This window comes from Glycine soja, chromosome 8, assembly GCF_004193775.1.
Source record: "Glycine soja cultivar W05 chromosome 8, ASM419377v2, whole genome shotgun sequence".
Classification (NCBI taxonomy): Eukaryota; Viridiplantae; Streptophyta; class Magnoliopsida; order Fabales; family Fabaceae; genus Glycine; species Glycine soja.
In genome coordinates, this window is record NC_041009.1 from 28,566,988 (window position 1) to 28,585,020 (window position 18,033).

General features: G+C 40.3%; 1 protein-coding gene across 1 annotated transcript in view; it reads left to right on the top strand.

Moving 5' to 3' along the window:
• Nucleotides 1-283: 283 nt before the first annotated feature.
• The window catches only part of LOC114422890 (DNA-directed RNA polymerase 1B, mitochondrial-like), a 45,428-nt gene continuing 27,678 nt past the window's right edge, over nucleotides 284-18,033 (top strand). The window contains exons 1-11 of the mRNA XM_028389449.1: nucleotides 284-1,059; nucleotides 1,636-1,866; nucleotides 1,952-2,085; nucleotides 2,179-2,245; nucleotides 2,411-2,469; nucleotides 2,730-2,847; nucleotides 2,948-3,061; nucleotides 4,885-5,016; nucleotides 5,119-5,535; nucleotides 6,533-6,583; nucleotides 8,192-8,262. Of these exons, the coding sequence (XP_028245250.1) occupies nucleotides 385-1,059; nucleotides 1,636-1,866; nucleotides 1,952-2,085; nucleotides 2,179-2,245; nucleotides 2,411-2,469; nucleotides 2,730-2,847; nucleotides 2,948-3,061; nucleotides 4,885-5,016; nucleotides 5,119-5,535; nucleotides 6,533-6,583; nucleotides 8,192-8,262 (2,069 nt within the window). The 5' untranslated portion in view covers nucleotides 284-384. The remainder of the gene's footprint in view (nucleotides 1,060-1,635; nucleotides 1,867-1,951; nucleotides 2,086-2,178; nucleotides 2,246-2,410; nucleotides 2,470-2,729; nucleotides 2,848-2,947; nucleotides 3,062-4,884; nucleotides 5,017-5,118; nucleotides 5,536-6,532; nucleotides 6,584-8,191; nucleotides 8,263-18,033) is intronic.

The following is an 18,033-nucleotide window of genomic DNA, read 5'->3' on the forward strand; positions in this document are numbered from 1 at the left end:
CGCAACACTCTGGTTGGCTAGATGGATGACAACACCAGTAGGAGACTCATTCTCCAAATTTTGTATTAATAATATAACAAAGTTATCAATATAATTTTTTCACATAATCCGAAAAAATCTTCCTCCAAATTTGCAGTGCTATCTAGTAAATTAAAAAAAAAAGATAGATGGTTTAATTGTTAAGATCCGAAAAGGAAATGGGAGTAACCCGACACCCGAAACCCGAAACCGGTTTGAAATGTACCATAGGAGGAGGGACAAGACATAATAATACTAGGTTTTATGGAGGGTTTAATGGCGGCTGGCTGGGCTGGGTGTTGTTTGTCTCAGATCTTTTAACAGTCGACACAACACCATTGCCTCTCTCTCGCTGGCCCGTACAAAATGTGGACCAACCTAGCCAAGCGAGCTTCCTCAACCTTAAGGAACACCTTCCGCGTTTCTTCTTTATCTCCGAGATTCTGTAAGCCCCAAACAAGTAAAACGATAAACCCATACCCATTTCAGGCTTTCCCTAAAGCCGGGGTGAGCCGGTCCAAGTTTCTTTTTTACGAAGGCTTTTCTAGCGTTGCCGAGGCTATTGAGTCCACGGACACCGAAGATGACTACGACGAGGTTCAGAAATTGTTGCAGCAAATGGCGAAGGCAGAACACAAAGTGGACAACAGCAGCAGCAGTAGCAGCTACAAGTACAAGTTGCTTAAGAGGAGGCAGATAAAATCGGAGACGGAGGCGTGGGCAGAAGCCGCAAGGGAGTATGAGGAGCTCTTGGAGGACATGCGCGAGCAGAAGCTTGCGCCCAATTTGCCTTACATGAAGTCACTCTTCTTGGGTTGGTTTGAGCCCTTAAGGAATGCAATTCTCGCTGATCAAGAGCTTTGCAAGGATAGCAAGTGCAGGATGAGCCATGCTCCTTATTTCAATGACTTGCCCGCCGACATGATGGCTGTTGTCACCATGCACAAGTTGATGGCCTTGTTGATGACAAATACTAATGGGGTTGGCACCGCTCGGGTCATTCAAGCCGCTTGTCAAATAGGTGAAGCTGTTGAGAACGAGGTACATTATTAATCTATCTATCTATTGGGAAAAACCCAAGTCCCTCATTGGCTAGAGATGTTGTCAAGGTAGCATGAGGGTATGTATCGGAAAAATCCAATTCCCACATTGGCTAGAGATAGTGCCAAGATAAAGTATATAAGTGGAAGACAAACCCTCATTCTATGAGCTAGCTTTTGGGGTTGAGTTAGGTCCAAAACCACATTCTAAGACTATCTATCCATGTGACTGTCAACAATTCAATAACACAAGTTTAGAGGGTGGGTTATGTTTGTGGTGCTTTATCACAAACCCTTGTATTTACCTGGTTCTTGGTAACACTGGTACTGTTTTTCTATTAATACATTTTAATTAACTTTGCTGATAAAAAAAAGTCATTTTGTTGCCTCAAATGCTCCTCATGCTTTGACGTTACTATCATGAATTTGCAATTCACTGAAAAGTGCCTGAGTTTGTGTTGAGTAAAAATTGTGTTTGATTTCCAGTTTTTATTGTTCAACTTGGACGTTGCTATCGTGATTTTGCAATATTCAAGGGTTTATTAACTTAAATTCTACTGTTGTATGTGTGGATCAGGCTAGGATATACCAATTTATGAAGAGGGAGAAGGAGAACAAATCATCTCATGTTGTGCCGGTAGAACAAAGAGGAGAACTGACTGAAGAGAACGGGGAAATGGATAAAAAGCAGAGCAGACTTCGGAAAAGAGTTGCTGCTTTGATGAAAAAACAGAAGAAGCTACAAGCAATGGGAATAGTCCGAGGACAAGATGATTGGAAAGCTTGGGGACAAGAAGCTCAAGTAAAGGTTTGTAATGCTTGTATTTGTACCTATGAACAGGGAGAGTTTCTTCTGTTTGTATTACAATGTATTTATTTATTGTAAATACCAGGTTGGATCTCGATTGATGCAACTATTAATAGAAACAGCCTACATTCAACCGCCTGCCAATCTGATTGGAGATGGTCCACCGGATATACGACCCGCATTTAAGCATACCCTTAAAACACTTTCATCTGAGTCACAGTGAGATTGATAGCACACTTTCACAATCAATATCTATAAATTTGAACGATTTGTTTTTCCTTCTTAAATAATTGATGCTTTCTACTTGACTAGGAAGGAAACTAGGAGATATGGTGTCATTGAATGTGATCCTCTGGTGCAAAATGGCCTTGAAAAGTCTGTAAGTAACTCTAGGGAATGTTTGTACTTGAATTCATGTCCACATTTCATTAAGAGGGTTATTAGGCAAAATTATTATGGTCTTGTACTTTCAGCTATACATTTGTTTTCTCATGCATAAGTTCATGAGATTGATGCTAACATCAAAATGTGTTTATATTGTCAGGCAAGGCACATGGTCATCCCCTATATGCCAATGTTGGTGCCACCTATAAACTGGACAGGGTACTGCAGATGTTTATACAAGTCATTTTTTTTACTGTAAAGATTTAACTTTTTCTTTCTATTTTATCTTAGTGTACTTGCCTTGTATAATGCCTACAATTTTGATGGTATAATTTGAATCATACGAACAAATTCAAAATTCTCATTACTTTGCTGTATGCTTTACTAAATTTATTTTTATGATAAGAACATATTGGCATGCAGCTTGAAATTGTGAGTTATGACTAAGATCTGTTTTGCTTATTGCAATATTTTTGTAGGTATGACAAAGGAGCATACTTGTTTTTGCCATCGTATGTTATGAGAGTACATGGAGCAAAGCAGCAACGTGAAGCAGTTAAGAGGGCTCCCAAGAGTCAACTTGATCCTGTTTTTGAGGTTGGGATATTCTTTCTTAAAATGTATGTGCATTTGTAAGTCTGTTCATGGTCCGCAGTTAATAGTTGTTGAAATTAATTCTGGTATTTTGTGTAACTAGGCCCTTAATACCCTTGGCAGTACCAAATGGAGGGTAAACAAAAGGGTACTCTGTGTGATAGATCAAATATGGGCTAATGGAGGACGCCTGGCTGATTTGGTGGATCGTGAAAATGTGAGTACTAAACAAACTTTGTTCCTAAATCTATCTGTTCAACTACTAGATTCTTTCAAAACATAGCCCATTATACTGGAAAAAATGATCTTCAATTAGAATAGCTTCCCAGCACAACAGTATAAATTTATTTCTTGGAAGCGTGCATATGATTTATATTTTTGATATGTATGTATGTATTCATCAATAATACACAAATTCTTCTTTTACATTTTCCTGTTAATTCTTAATTGTTTATTATGAATTGGATATTGTTATTCACCCATGGTTACTAAAGGGTCTCCCTCCAAAAAAAAAGGTTAGTAAAGATATGGTAGATATAAAGAGTAATGGAAAAGAGAATGATGGTACCGGCCATATCTCTCGTTTTATTACACTTGTGGTACAAATGTACATCTAGGGATTAGAGCCTAGCCTCCCTAACCAACCACTGTGATTACTCCCGAATGAGTAATTCCGGGCTGTCCATCTCTACTTATAGCTAACGACTAACTAACTGCCTATAACTGACTTAAACAGTTACAAGGCTAACTACTAAACTGTAGCTGATCTTAGTCAGCTACCTAACCCTGGTTCTGGCTGCTGCTCTGGCTTCCTCTTATACTTGCCATATGTCCTTCCTTCATACACTTGCTTACCCGGTAGCCTAACAGAGAACAAGGGGAAGAAGAGGAATCTAGCTGAAATAACCTTGCGAATGTAGCAAGGTCTATGGGATGGAAGGTAAAATGTTGGGGAGCAAGGACATAAAGGGGGAAGGATCCTAATAGAAGGTATCTAGTCATTGAGTTAGGAAATTGGGACCTTTGGGCAACATGGTTATCAAACTCGCGACCCAACTTGTAAAATCATATGAGTCACCAAAAAATTCTGACTGTTGCTAGGAGTTGCTGGAAAGTTCTAAAGCCACCGAAAGAGTTGCTGGAAAATTCCAGTTGAGTTTTTGGATGTCTGACAGCTTCAAGAGCCCAGTCAGACCTTCTACAGAGACTTCATTTGCGGAAGCAGAGCCCCCTTTAGATTGGGAACTCTAATACCATATGAGAAAATAAGAAAGGGAATTTTCTGAATGTGCTTGAGTGTGTTTTCCACTCTACTTCCTAAGAAAAGGAATTTTCCAGAGAACAATTAAAATATCATAACTTCCTAAGATACATTGAACTCTGCTAAACACTAACTAAACTACTTGGAAGGGTGGTAAACATTAAGTGCTCCTATTTCCAACAGATTCCTTTAATGTTTTTTGTTGCAGACCTCTTTTTCTCCCATTAAAAATTCCAGAATCTTCCTCTGTTGGAAAGATGCTTTAATAGCAGTCTAAGGCTTCCAGCACCTTCAATGTGGTGGGTGTGATGGGTTGTATTCAGTCCCACATCACCCATAGATATGACCTTAAGTAGTACTTATAAGGCTTAGGTGGTATCCTAAGGTTGAGTTATTAGCCCAAATTTTAAGATCCTTTATTATTCCTCAAAAGAAAAAAGAAAAGATAGCACAGGTCTTTAAAGAGACCTGAAACCTTTCCCCAAATTCTCACTGTATGCCTACTCCCCCAGGTCTTTACACACAAGAAGGCATTTTTCAAACTTAAAATTATGTCAAATTGTTAATCATAACATGGATAAAACAATCCTCAAATATTTTAAAGAAGTGAATATTCACAATCTTGTATCCTAAATTTCAGAAAATGTTGAATGCTTGTCTCTAGGAGGTAATTTTGTATGTGCATTCAAAACTAGTTTTCTTTAAGTGCAATTTTCCATTTCAGTGATGCATCTTCATTTTCCATGGCTTTTTGATTGAGTTATCTTTTTATCTTAAAGGTTCCCGAACCTAAGGAACCAGATACAAAAGATGAAGCAGAAATCCGAAAATGGAAGTGGAAAGTCAAAGCTGTGAAAAAGGAGAATAACGAGAGACATTCACAGCGATGTGACATAGAACTTAAACTTGCTGTAAGAAATCTGCTACTCCTAAAGAGATTGAATTATATATCAAATGCTTTCCAGGTGATGTTGCATTCTTCATCATTGTTTCACTGGCTTTTTTGGCTGTAGGTTGCTCGAAAGATGAAGGATGAAGAAGGCTTCTATTATCCTCACAATCTTGATTTTCGAGGGCGAGCTTATCCCATGCACCCATATTTGAACCATCTTGGTTCTGACTTATGCCGAGGCATACTTGAGTTTTCAGAGGGACGTCCTTTAGGGAAGTCAGGCTTGTGCTGGTTAAAAATACATCTTGCAAATTTGTATGCTGGTGGTGTTGACAAGTTATCTTATGATGGTCGAATAGAATTTACTGAGAACCACCTGGATGATATATTTGATTCTGCAGACAGACCTCTTGAAGGAAAGCGCTGGTGGTTGCAAGCAGAGGATCCTTTTCAGTGCTTGGCAGCATGCACCAATCTCTCTGAAGCATTGAGAAGCCCCACTCCTGAGACTACCATTTCTCATATGCCAGTACACCAGGTACTTTGTGTGAGATGCCAGAAATTGTTATTTGGGAACAAATATATCGACTGATTTTGCATTTTATAATTAAAAGGAAAACCGATATACTGTTTTAAATTGACATTTTTCATCTAAACTGGAACACTATAATCTGTTCTTTCAGAAACAGAGGCGTTAGTGGGAGGCTGAAGGCCTTTAAATTGGAGTTCTATCTGAATGGCATATATTCATATAGAGGAGAAACATGTAATATAATATGGGCATTACTCAAATGGTAGTTAAGAATGTGTCAATTATGATAAGCACATTAAGGCAAATGCTTATTTGTTTTACTTTTTTATTAAAATGTGTTTACTTGGATGTTTGTCCATGCCACATTTTGAAATTGAGTTGTGACAAATATCTAATCAATATCAATATTACATGTAAAATTAGATTTATATTATAGCCGTATTTTCTTCTTGCATACTTGTCTCCATCAGAGGGCGAGCCCTGGTGCAGCGGTAAAGTTGTGCCTTGGTGACTTGTTGGTCATGGGTTCGAATCCGGAAACAGCCTCTTTGCATCTGCAAGGGTAAGGCTGCGTACAATATCCCTCCCCTATACCTTCGCATAGCGAAGAGCCTCTGGGCAATGGGGTACGAAGTTTTTATACTTGTCTCCATCAACATTGTGTTCATTCAATGAATAAGAACTTGAATTTTCATTCAGTCCTACCTAGGAATATGTAATTGAAAACCCTGGCTGGCTTGGGCTTGGCTTGTTTTATAACAAGCCTGGATAAGGTAATGCTTGATCATAATGCGAGGTTTTCAGGTATCCAATACCTTATTAATTTCAGAATTCAACAAAGTTAGCATACTTGAACTGCATCCCAAAACAGTATTGCTTTGACGTTTACTAGTCACTCACCATGTTCATGCATGCTGATGAAGTTGAGGCTCAAAGGCCACTAATCAACGCTTTAATATTTCTCTCCAGTCTCCTCATTTTAACTTTTCCCCTTACTTGCTAGGATGGTTCATGCAATGGCTTACAACACTATGCAGCACTGGGGAGGGACAAGGTAAAATGAACATCAAACTTTCCATTTCGTATTTTATTTTTTCCAAGTTTTGGTTTTGCATTGTGTATATTGGATAGGGTGGGAGTTATATAGGAGTTTGATAAATGTTTCGTTGCAATGTTTTTTATTATGTCACAAATATTGAGATTCCACATCGACTATAACTATGGCCAAAGTAGAGCTTATAAAGGTTGGACTTGGACAATCCTCACTGTATTAGCTAAAATTTGGGGTTGAGTTAGACCCAACCCAAATTCAAGAATAAATGAACCCTTCATGCAAATGGTTTTTTTAAAGTTCCTTTGTGTGATCTTGTTTGTGAGAGTAAGACTTTATTTGTTGCATTTGATTGGTATTCAATATAAGTTGATTGAGAGTATTAAAATATTACTAGTTTTACTATTCTTTATTATCTTGGCTCAACTTCTTGAAAATTTCAGATTCATGCTAGAAACTGAAACCAAGGAAATGCATTGAGCTAGTTCATTTTACAATTAACATAGTTCTTTTCAAACATGGTGTGTATGGACCCATAAAAACAGAATGGTCTTTTCAAATGACACCTTCAATGCCAACAAGCTGATGGAGGACGCTATATTTTTCTGCTGGACTTGGCTGCGGAACCTTGAGAAAGGATTTGACACACCTTTTCACTTTTGGTCAAGCAATATCAGAGAAGGTTTTTGTAATTAGGGGAAACTAGGTTTACATGCTGGGATCATCTATGTAACCTATACAATCAGAGATTTGGTTCTTTAATTCATGCTGAATAGTGTTGTATTAGGGAACCAAACCTCCACATGGGAGACTGGTGCTTGTACATATAACAGTACCCTTTGTACTGCTTTCATATTAATATATAATTCTATCTTTGCAGATAAATAAAAAACATAGTTCTTTGTGTATGTTATATGAATTCACATTTTATAGTGATTGCCAAAATATAATTGACCTACAGCAGACTTTGTTACCAGTCAAACTCAGATATTTTCCTTCACTTAATGTCTGGAAGTGATATCTCAATAATATGGATTTTGAGGGTATTACATGAAATCTGTTGACGGCGGGACACTGAAATCATTTATGTTGCTATTGCTGCCTCAGTTCAGCATGCTAATGCTGGAGGGTTTTCCAGAAGATTGGGGGCAAATATATGTATTGAGAGGGAGGCAGAAAGCAAGGGAGCAAACCCAACTAATTTCAATTTTCACTAGTTTAATTTCCTGTTCATTTATCATGTGCTGTTCTATATATATAACCTAATTGGAGAACGTAACGATTTGGATTTTTACATTGTTTTCATTGTACTGAGGATAGTATGTTTTCACTATTGTTTGATATTCATGTGCTTCGAAAATTGGGACCATGCACACTTAAGAATAATTGCTCTAAACTTTATGAATATTAATGATAGCATCTTTCATTTTATTGATTCTTTTTAAATTAATCACTTTTCATTCAAAATTATATCCACTCTACCATATAGTAGACATGTAGACTATTTAATTTTGTAGTTAGGGCATGGAAAAATTGTCTTACTTCAGTTCCCTCTTTTTTTTTTTTTAAATTCTGCCTCACCATCAATTTGCTGCTCTTATTTTTTTAAAGTTGGGAGCTGCTGCAGTCAATCTTGTTGGTGGAGACCAACCTGCTGATGTTTACTCAGGAATCGCTGCCAGGTAATTATCACTAATGTTTCTAAAACTAGACTTTTTTTTGGTCAGCAAAGATAATAGATTAAATAAATATATAGTACCAGAGGTACTGAAATACAGAAAGGAAGTTGCCATGGGAATGGTTCCGTAATCAGACAAAATAGTCTGAGAAGGAACCACTCTATAGAAACCGAAGAAAACAAAACTAGTAGCTAATATGGTCTAGATTCCTATCCTTGATTACATCGAAAGCCTTCTCTAATATTTGAAGACCAGTGATTAAAGTGAGATTGAAAACCCTTCTCTAAATGTCTCAGCCAAGTCCATAATAAAAACACTGCATCCTCCATCATTTTATTTGTATTGAAGGTGCTGCCAGAGAAAATAATGCTATTTCTGTGCTTCCAAATGGACCATGTCAATGCTAACCACCACCATTTCCATCTAGTCGCCATCAGACCTTCATACGATTGATACATGTGCTGGATAAAGTGCTGTCTTGGGTGATTCGGGAAGACAACCACCATATTCACCCAAGACAAGGATTCCCACCACAGCGAAAGTACTTTACTGCAGTGGAAAAATAGATGACTCGCGCTCTCCTCGATGCTGCTGCAAAAAGGACATAAGTGATCATTCAACTCTACGTGTTTCCTCCTCAAATTATCTTTGGTTGGCAGCCTATCATTGAGTAACCTCCACGCAAACGTAGTCACTTTAGATGGGACTTTAAGCTTCCATAATTCCTTAAATGCTTCAGCTGGAGCCTCCTGCAGTATATCCTTTCTAAGCACACTATAAGCACTCTTAACCGAGTACCTTCCACTGATATCAGCCTCCCACACCCACTGATCCTCAATGACATTCTGAATTCTGATCCCCTCCACCTCTTGAATAAATGCAACCGCCTGATCTATCTCATTGTCAAATAGTGGTCTCCTCCACTTGAAGTCCCATTCCCATCCTGTTTCTTTGAATTCTCCCATATCCTGAATTAATTGGTCTTGCTGAACCGATATATTGTATAGCCTTTGATATTTCTCTAATAAACAAATGTCTCCCCCTATCCAATTATCCTCCCAAAATTTGAATTTATCCCCTCGGCCCACCTTCCATGATATCGGAGCATTCAACAGCTGCCCCTGTTGTGGATGTTGAGATATGTTCTTCAAGTCCTTCCACCAAGTAGACTCCTTATTGGCTCTCGGTGCTTCGCTTAAACTCCTCCATCCGCCATATTTTGATTCAATTACCCTAGCCCACAAGTCTCCTTGATTTTGAAACAGCTTCCATTTCCATTTGCCCAACAAAGTTGTATTGAAAGACCGTATGTCTTTAACCCCCAATCCTCCATCTTCTTTTGGCAAACACACCTTGTCCCAACTAATCCAAGCAATTTTGTCTTGCTCAGATGCGCCCCCCCATAAGAATTTTCTTTGTAGTCGCACCAACTTGTTCTCCACCTTTTTAGGGACCCTGAAAAAAGAAAAGAAATATATAGGAATGGATGTTAGCACTGAGTTTATAAGGATCACTCTCCCCCCGAAAGACAAATGTCTTTGTTTCCAAGCCGCTAATTTTCTCTCACATTTAGTAATGATAGGGTCCCATGTCTGACATCTTCTCGGATTGGCCCCAATAGGGATGCCAAGGTATGTGAAAGGAAAGGATATCAAGCCACAGTGAAGATAACTGGCTGCATCTCTTATCCACTGGTCTGACATCCCAAAAGCCCCACAACTACTCTTAGCAAAATTAATTTTTAGGCCCGATGCAAGCTCAAAGGCCCTTAAGATGGCTTTAATTCCCCTAACATTCTCCATGGTTGCCTCCCCAAAAAATATTGTGTCATCCGCGTATTGTAGGAGACTGATTTCCACCTTATTTGTTCCTGATAAGAAACCCCTGAATAGCCCTTTCTCTAAAGCATTGGTCATCAAACCATTAAGACCTTCGGCTACAATGTTAAAAAGCATGGGTGATAGTGGATCTCCCTGCCTAAGCCCTCTTTGGGGTATAAACTCAGGTGAAGGGCTTCCATTAACCAAGATCGATACCGATGCTGATTTTAGGCATCCAGCAATCCAATGTATCCATTTTGTACAAAAACCCATTCTTTTCATCATATAGAACAAGAACTCCCACGACACTGAGCCATACGCCTTCACATAATCAACCTTGAAAATAATGCATGGCTTTTGTCCTCTTTTTGCTTCCTCCACCACTTCGTTTGCTATCATCACATTATGAAGCATGTGCCTGCCTTCGATGAATGCTGACTGTCGTTCATTTATGAGGATATGCATGACCTTCTTCATTCTATTAGACAAGACCTTAGCTAGTATCTTGTAAGTACATCCTATGAGTGAGATAGGTCTGTATTCATTCAACAATTGTGGATCCACTTTCTTCGGGATTAAGGCTATGAAAGAAGCATTCAAGCCTCTAGGAAAAACTCCATTAGCATGAAATTCATCAAGGAATCTTAGGAAATCAGATTTAATGATATCCCAAAATTGCTTGATGAACTTAAAATTGATTCCATCCGGGCCCGGGCTTTTGTCACTACCACAACTCCATACCGCCCTTTTGACCTCCTCCTCCCCAAAGCGTTCCACCAACATGTCATTGTGCTGAATGTCAATGGTCTGGAAACGAATGCCATCTAGTGTTGGCCTTGAGTGATCATTTTCTTGAAATCGCTGCATGAAGAACCTCCTTACTTCCTCTTTGACCATTGCTGGCTCCTCTAGCCACACTCCATCAACTAGCACACCATTCAAACAGTTAGACCTGCGTCTAGCATTGATCAACAAATGAAAGAATCTCGAATTGCAATCTCCCTCCTTAATCCATTTGGATCTCGCCTTTTGTCTCAACAATGACTCATGTGCCTTGGCTGCCTCCCACAATTGTTGCTGAAGTTGCTTTCTAAGTAGCACCTCGTTATGATTGAGCTATCTTTCTTCGGATTCCTCTTCCAACCTATTTAGATCTTCCTCTATTTTCTTGTATTTGCTGTAGGTGTCTCCAAAATGTTCCTTATTCCACACCTTAATCTTTGCTTTGATGGCTTTAATTTTCTGTTTTATCACATAACCCCCCCAACCACTCCATTGATTAGATGACCAATTTTCCTCGATCAATTTCTTGAAGGACTTTTCTGCAAGCCAGCAGTCTAATATTCGAAAAGTCTTTGGACCCCAATCAGCATTGTTGGATCTAAGCAATATAGGACAATGATCTGAAAAATTCCTATGAAGCGCGGTTTGGTAGGAGCCTGGCCATTTGGATAACCATTTAGGGGACACTAAGAACCTATCCAGCTTGCTCTTCACCTTGCCATTTGGTTTAAACCAAGTGAAGCTCTTTCCCACCCAAGGCACTTCTTCAACTTCCATCTCCTCAATCCATTCATTGAAACCCCTAATACTGCCATCCGCTGTCCCCCCCTGAGATGTGCTCACTCTCTCTGCTGCTACCCTTATATTATTAAAATCCCCCAATACACACCAGTAACCTCCAGGATTTTGGTATTTCAATTGTTTAATCCTCTCCCACAACAGCCTTTTGTCTTGAAGACTACACGGCGAATAGATATTAATTATATGCCTTGGTTGTGACTCCTGACCCCACTTGCCTGTTACCATTATAACGCCTGCTCCTGAAATCCTTCTTTCTACTTTGAACGATTTCTCATTCCAAATACAAAGAATGCCTCCAGCTGCATTAGAAGAAGGATATGACTCCCAGCTGAATCCTGAATCCCCCCATAACACTTGACACATTGATCTCTCTACACTCTCCTTTTTTGTTTCTTGTATGCACAGCATGTCTATGTGGTGCTCCCTGACCAGCCTACGAATTCCTGGCCATTTAACCCCCCTCCCTAATCCTCTTACGTTATATGATAGAATAATCATTGGGCCTGTCTCTTGATCCCCAATCTGTCTGCCTCACTACCATCTCTTACTTCCATTTCCACCAGCTGTTGAGTATAATCCCTTTGTGAAGTTCCAGTGGTCATCCCCAGGTCCTTGATCATACTCCAAATCTGCTCTGCATGTTGAATGTTAGCTGTTTTTTTATTTTCTCCATCTGACCTTGCCTGTGTTGTGATCTGATGTTTCTGCAGTAATTTGCTTAGCTGATTCCCTTTCTTTGTTTCTTCATGTTGCTGCTGACTTATAGTTGAAGAATTTCCTGTTGTGTTTGTGTCATCCCACGAAGAGAGAGCCACACTTTTGTGGCCTAATTTCTTTTTGCCCCCTCATTTACGAGAATACACCAGCCAAGAATTATTTGGGCATGATGTATGGCCAAGTGGGCTTGCTTTTTGGTGAACAGATGTTTTGGGGGGGGGGGGGGTGTAAATATCACAACCCAAGTCCATTTGCCTCTCCACCTCCTTGTCACGTGCCTTAGGTCTCCCGTATTTAAAATTATCAGGCTCTCCAACGTTCATCTCTGCCTCCACTTTTCCTTTTTTGTGAATGCTCTCTCTGATTTCACCAGAGGCATATCCCCTGGGGTCACTTCTTTCCCCAATTTGGTGCACGGTAGATTTTGCTGTCTCCCCTTCCCCCCAACTTTGGCTCTGAACCCCTGCAACATAGGGTTGCACAGTGTCAGCTAGGTTTAATATCCAGCGGTTAATGGCTTTACTCGCTGAATCTGGACCCAAGCTCAACCCGTCAGGCCCTTGCGCTACGACCATTCCATCCGAGATCGGGCCACCGCCGTCCGCCTGGTTTTCCGCTGTCCCGTGCCCCGTGGGTGGCTGTTCTTCGTCATCGTTACCCGTTTGGTACTCCAGAGGTTCCTGCATGTTATCATCCTGCCATGTCGGTGACTCCGCGAGCTGGTTCCCCGCGTCGCCGCCTTGCACGTCGACAATTGTCGGTGGGCTTGTCCCCTCCGACCTACATGGTCCTTTTGTTTCAGGCGAGCTTTCTTCCTCCTTCCCTTCCCCCGACCTCGGCGCGTTGCCGCTGGGTTCGCTGCACACACCCATTTTGTCCTTCAATCTCATTTCGTTCCACCACGGTGGCGGGACATCTCCTAGAAGCGTTCCGACATTACTTTCCTCCGATTGAATCTCCTCAGATGAACTTTGGCTATTGCTTCTCCTGTGCTGGCAATTGGCGCAATATTTCCCATTTTCCTCCACTATGTGTACCACATGTAGTTCTCCTCGAATCTGCACATTGACAGTATGTTGTATGAACGGCTTCTACGGTGTTTTTATTAATATTCTTGCCCTGTCCAACCTTCTTAGCTCCTCCACATCATCATCTGCGTCCACCATGTCACCGATGGAGGGCACTATCTGTTTAATATGCTGCATGTCCCACGCTATCAATGGTATTCCCCAGCATTGAACCCATGTCAAACGATAACCGGGACGCAGCTGTGGTGTCCATTTTTCCACTGAGTAGAACAGTTCACTCCAACCTGCATCTTCTTCCTCCATCACATTCTGGGCTTTTTTGTCGGTGAGACCGATGAGTAAAACCATATCATCCCCAATGTATCTTGGAGATATGGTTTCATCTATGTCCCATAGCATTTCATCCTCTAGACTGTCAAACAGGGCCAAATTTTTTAATCTCCCTACCCAAGCCCCTTTGAGCCATTGTTGCCCTATCACCTGTATATCTAGGCTCACTGATGACGTCGAGATGCAGCACCTGCTGTTCTCCTTAGCTTGGGTCCACCTCTGCTCTGTTCTTGGGGTATGCCTCCTTACTGCCTCTACATATGACCCTTGCGGGAACTTCACATTTGCTGCTTGCTTCGTTCCCTGGTACACGTCTCTCACCCCTTCTGTGTGATGTTGGCCCTCCATTCTCCCCCTAACAACTGGTTGTGAATTTACTCGATGTGTTCTGCCAAATTTAGGGGTGTTGACATACATCTTTAACCCTCCAAAAACCATACTGTCCAGCTTCTTTTCCATCTGATGAACATCTTCCACCCCTTTGAATCTGACAAAACCGTATCTCCTGCCATTTCTGTTTCGTTTCGGAGAGATGAAAATCTCCCTCACATCTCCTGCCTGCTTGAAATGGTACCACAAGTCTTTTTCCGTTGTGTCTTCAGGGAACCTTGTGAAATAAAACGAAATTACGTCCTTGTGCTCTCTCCAGTTAGCTCGCTGAGAGCTGTGTTGATGTCCTTCCCATTTCCGATCAATGATCAGACTAGGACCCGCCGTCGTTCTCTCTCTTGCTCTCTCTCTCCTCTCTCTTCTATTCCTAACCCTCTCCCACCCACAGTCTCTCTCTACTTTCTCTCTCTAAACTCATATTCATATAGCATTGGTTTTCTATCTAAAACTAGACTGATCATTGAACAGATAAAGGCAAGGGTGGTTCATTGTTTATTGGTTGAGCTGTGGTTTAAAGGATGATAATCACACACACACATGTAAATTGTTAAATGAAAAAGCAAACCAGAGACATATTGTGCTGAAACCATGTATTTGAATACACCACAGATGAGAGTTTATATAGGCTTATCGTATTTATTATACATACCTAAATAGAGGATATTCTGTTTCCTTTAAATAAGAGATTACATGCCTATAAGCTACATTTATTACAATGAATTCATAATATTATATTTTGATTCTCAATACTCCTCATGCTGTAGCATATAAGTCATATGCGCCCCGCTTGTTACAAATATAACCAATTCTTGGTCCCCTTTGAGACTTAGTGAAGATATTTGCCAACTGATCCCTAGAGTTGACAGAACTTGGGTGATGTCCTTTGGTTCAATCTTATCTCTAATGAAATGGTAATTAACCTCAATATGTTTGGTCCTCTCATGGAAGTTTAGATTAGAGGCAATATGTAGATTTTCTTGATTGTCACATATGCCATTGCATAGTTTCTTCAAACTTGAGCTCTCTATGAAGCTGTTTCAGACTTTCAGCCATATGAGTTCTCAAGTTACTAACACCATGGTCCTGTATTCTGCTTCAACACTTGATCTTGCTACAATTTGCTTCTTGCTTTTCCAAGATACTAAGTTTCTTCCAATCAGCACACAATACCCAGATATGGATCTTCTATCACTAAAGGAGTCAGACCAGCGGGCATCTGAGTAGCCAACTACCCGAGCATGTCCCCTATCTTCATAAATGAGGCCTTTGCCTAGAGCATTCTTAATGTATTTCGGGTTTTGAATGACTGCATCCCAATGATAGGAACTGGCTTACCACACTGCAAAGGCAATATTTGGACGAGTGACTAAGATAGTTCAACTTCCCAACCACAACAAATGAGTTAATACAATCATCAAGTCGATGGTTCAAAACACACTAAAATTTGGATGCAACGCCTTGCACATGTTGTGCTCAATGGTGCTTAGTGCCATCTTATTAGAGTATTTTTTTTTTTGCTCAGCAAAAAATATATATGATATATTAATATGGAGTACCAGTGGTACTAAAATTACAGTATTTTTGGGGCCAGCTGGTTCCTATGTTTACTGATAGGACCCAAGCCAGCACCACAGCACCCAGCTATGTAACACCCTACTACAAAAATCCATCCCCCTTACTCCTAGGCTAGGTACAGAAACCTAATGTTAGATTAGTAGCCCATTGGTTAAAATGTACTGTTAGGCAAATGGAAGTGGAGCTTATTTCAAAGCCAGGGGGAGCTGTGGGCTAGGGTGTTGGAGTCAAAATATGGGGGTTGGAGGGGTTTGAGCGAAGTAACTAGGGGAAAGGGTGAATCGGTATGGTGGAGGGATCTAAAGCTCGTGTTTAATCATCCGCAACATGGAGAGTTAATGAACACTACAATATCTTGGAGGGTTGGAAGTGGGGACAAGTTCAAATTTTGGGAGGACAAATGGATGTGGGGAGAGGATTCACTACTTGCTAGATACCCTAGGCTGTATAGCATTTCTACGCAGCAAAATCAAAGTATACATCACATGGGGACCTTCAAGGATGCAGGTTGGGAGTGGGAGTTTAGGTGGAGAAGACCATTGTTCGATAACGAAATAGATATGGCGGTCTCATTCCTATCGGATGTTGCAAGCCACCCAATACAGCCGCATAAAGGTGATCAGTGGGTATGGAAGGCAGACCCAAGTGGACAATACACGGCCAAATCCGCATATGATATGGTGTGGGGGCAAACATATGAACAGCAACAGGATGGAGTATTTCAACAGCTGTGGAAGCTCAAGCTGCCGTCTAAAATTACTATGTTCGCATGGAAGTTAATCAAAGATAGACTACCAACTAGAGCAAATTTGCAGCGACGACAGATTCAGGTTGGGGAGTCCAAATGCCCATTCTGCAGAGAAGTGGAGGAGAGCGCAGGTCATCTATTCTTTCATTGTGGCAAGATAATGCCAGTATGGTGGGAGTCCTTATCTTGGGTGGGTATGTTGGGTGTCTTCCCAAATCACCCGAGGCAGCACTTTCTCCAACATATACATGGAGTGACAGAGGGAATGAGGTCTAGCAGATGGAAGTGGTGGTGGTTGGCACTGACATGGACCATTTGGAAGCAAAGAAATAACATTATTTTTTCAAATGGTACATTCAATGCCAACAGCATCTTAGATGACACAGCTTTTTTATTATAGACGTGGCTCACAAATTTGGAGAAGGATTTCAATTATCACTACTACTACTGGTCTTCCAACATCAGAGCAGGGTTTCTCAATAGAGTAGGATAGAATACTAGAGCAAACTTTTGTAAGAATCTAAATTAAAATTCAGATTGTTTCAATGAATACCATATGTCATGGGACCAAATCTGGACTGTAATATATATTCCAAGTACCCCTGGTACTTCAATTAATACATATTATTATTTTTGCTGAGAAAAAAAAAATTGGTTAAAATGTACTGTAAAGTCTTTGTCGTTGGACTTGAGCCATGACCAAAGTAGTAGTAGGGCATCATCCATGACTTTGCTACTGTTGAAACATTGGTTTTGGAAGACTGTTTTATTCCTTTGTTGCCAAATTGTCCACGTTACTGCAACCCACCAGCACTTCCACCTTGTAGACTTTATTAGAGTATATGTTAGAATAACTGTGAAAACAGTTTTCAAGGGCTGTTAGCTTTTGCTAACAGCACCTCACTAATATCAGGCTGTTAGTCTCTTAACAGATTTTCCCTCCTATTTGTTAATTCTGTTTTGTACTTAGTTTGAAGGGTTAGAGGTCTATAAATACTTCCTTGTAACTAACTCTGTAACTAACTTTCAGATTCAATAATATCATTTCGCTTTCTCTATATTTTTCTCTCTTTTTCTCTTCACTCAGTCTAAAATGGTATCAGAGCACGCACTACTGATCTGTAGAGAGTTGGGTCTTGAAACAAATCAGCACCATGTCTGGATAGTTTACAGTTAGAAACCATGGGAGAGGAAATAGAATGTGCTTCAGCCATTTGAGTTTGTGAAGTAAATCACAAATATATTTGCTTTGAGTCCCTAGTATAGAATTATTAGCAAGGTATTTGATCTCTAGTCCCAAAAAATAATCCAAATGACCTAGCTGCTTAAGAGAGAAGGCAGTGTTTAGTTTGGAAGTTAGCTGTTGAATAAGAGAGATAGAATTGCTTGTGATGATGATATCATTCACAGAGACTAAAAGATGGACAGTATGCTTCTGATGTGTGTAGATGAACAGATAAGAATCACATTTGCTTCCCACAAAGCCAAACTGAAGAAAAGTAGATTTCAACCTGTCAAACCACTGTCTTGGGGCTTGTTTTATAAGCCACAGAGAGCCTTGTTAAGCTTGCAGACTAGGGAT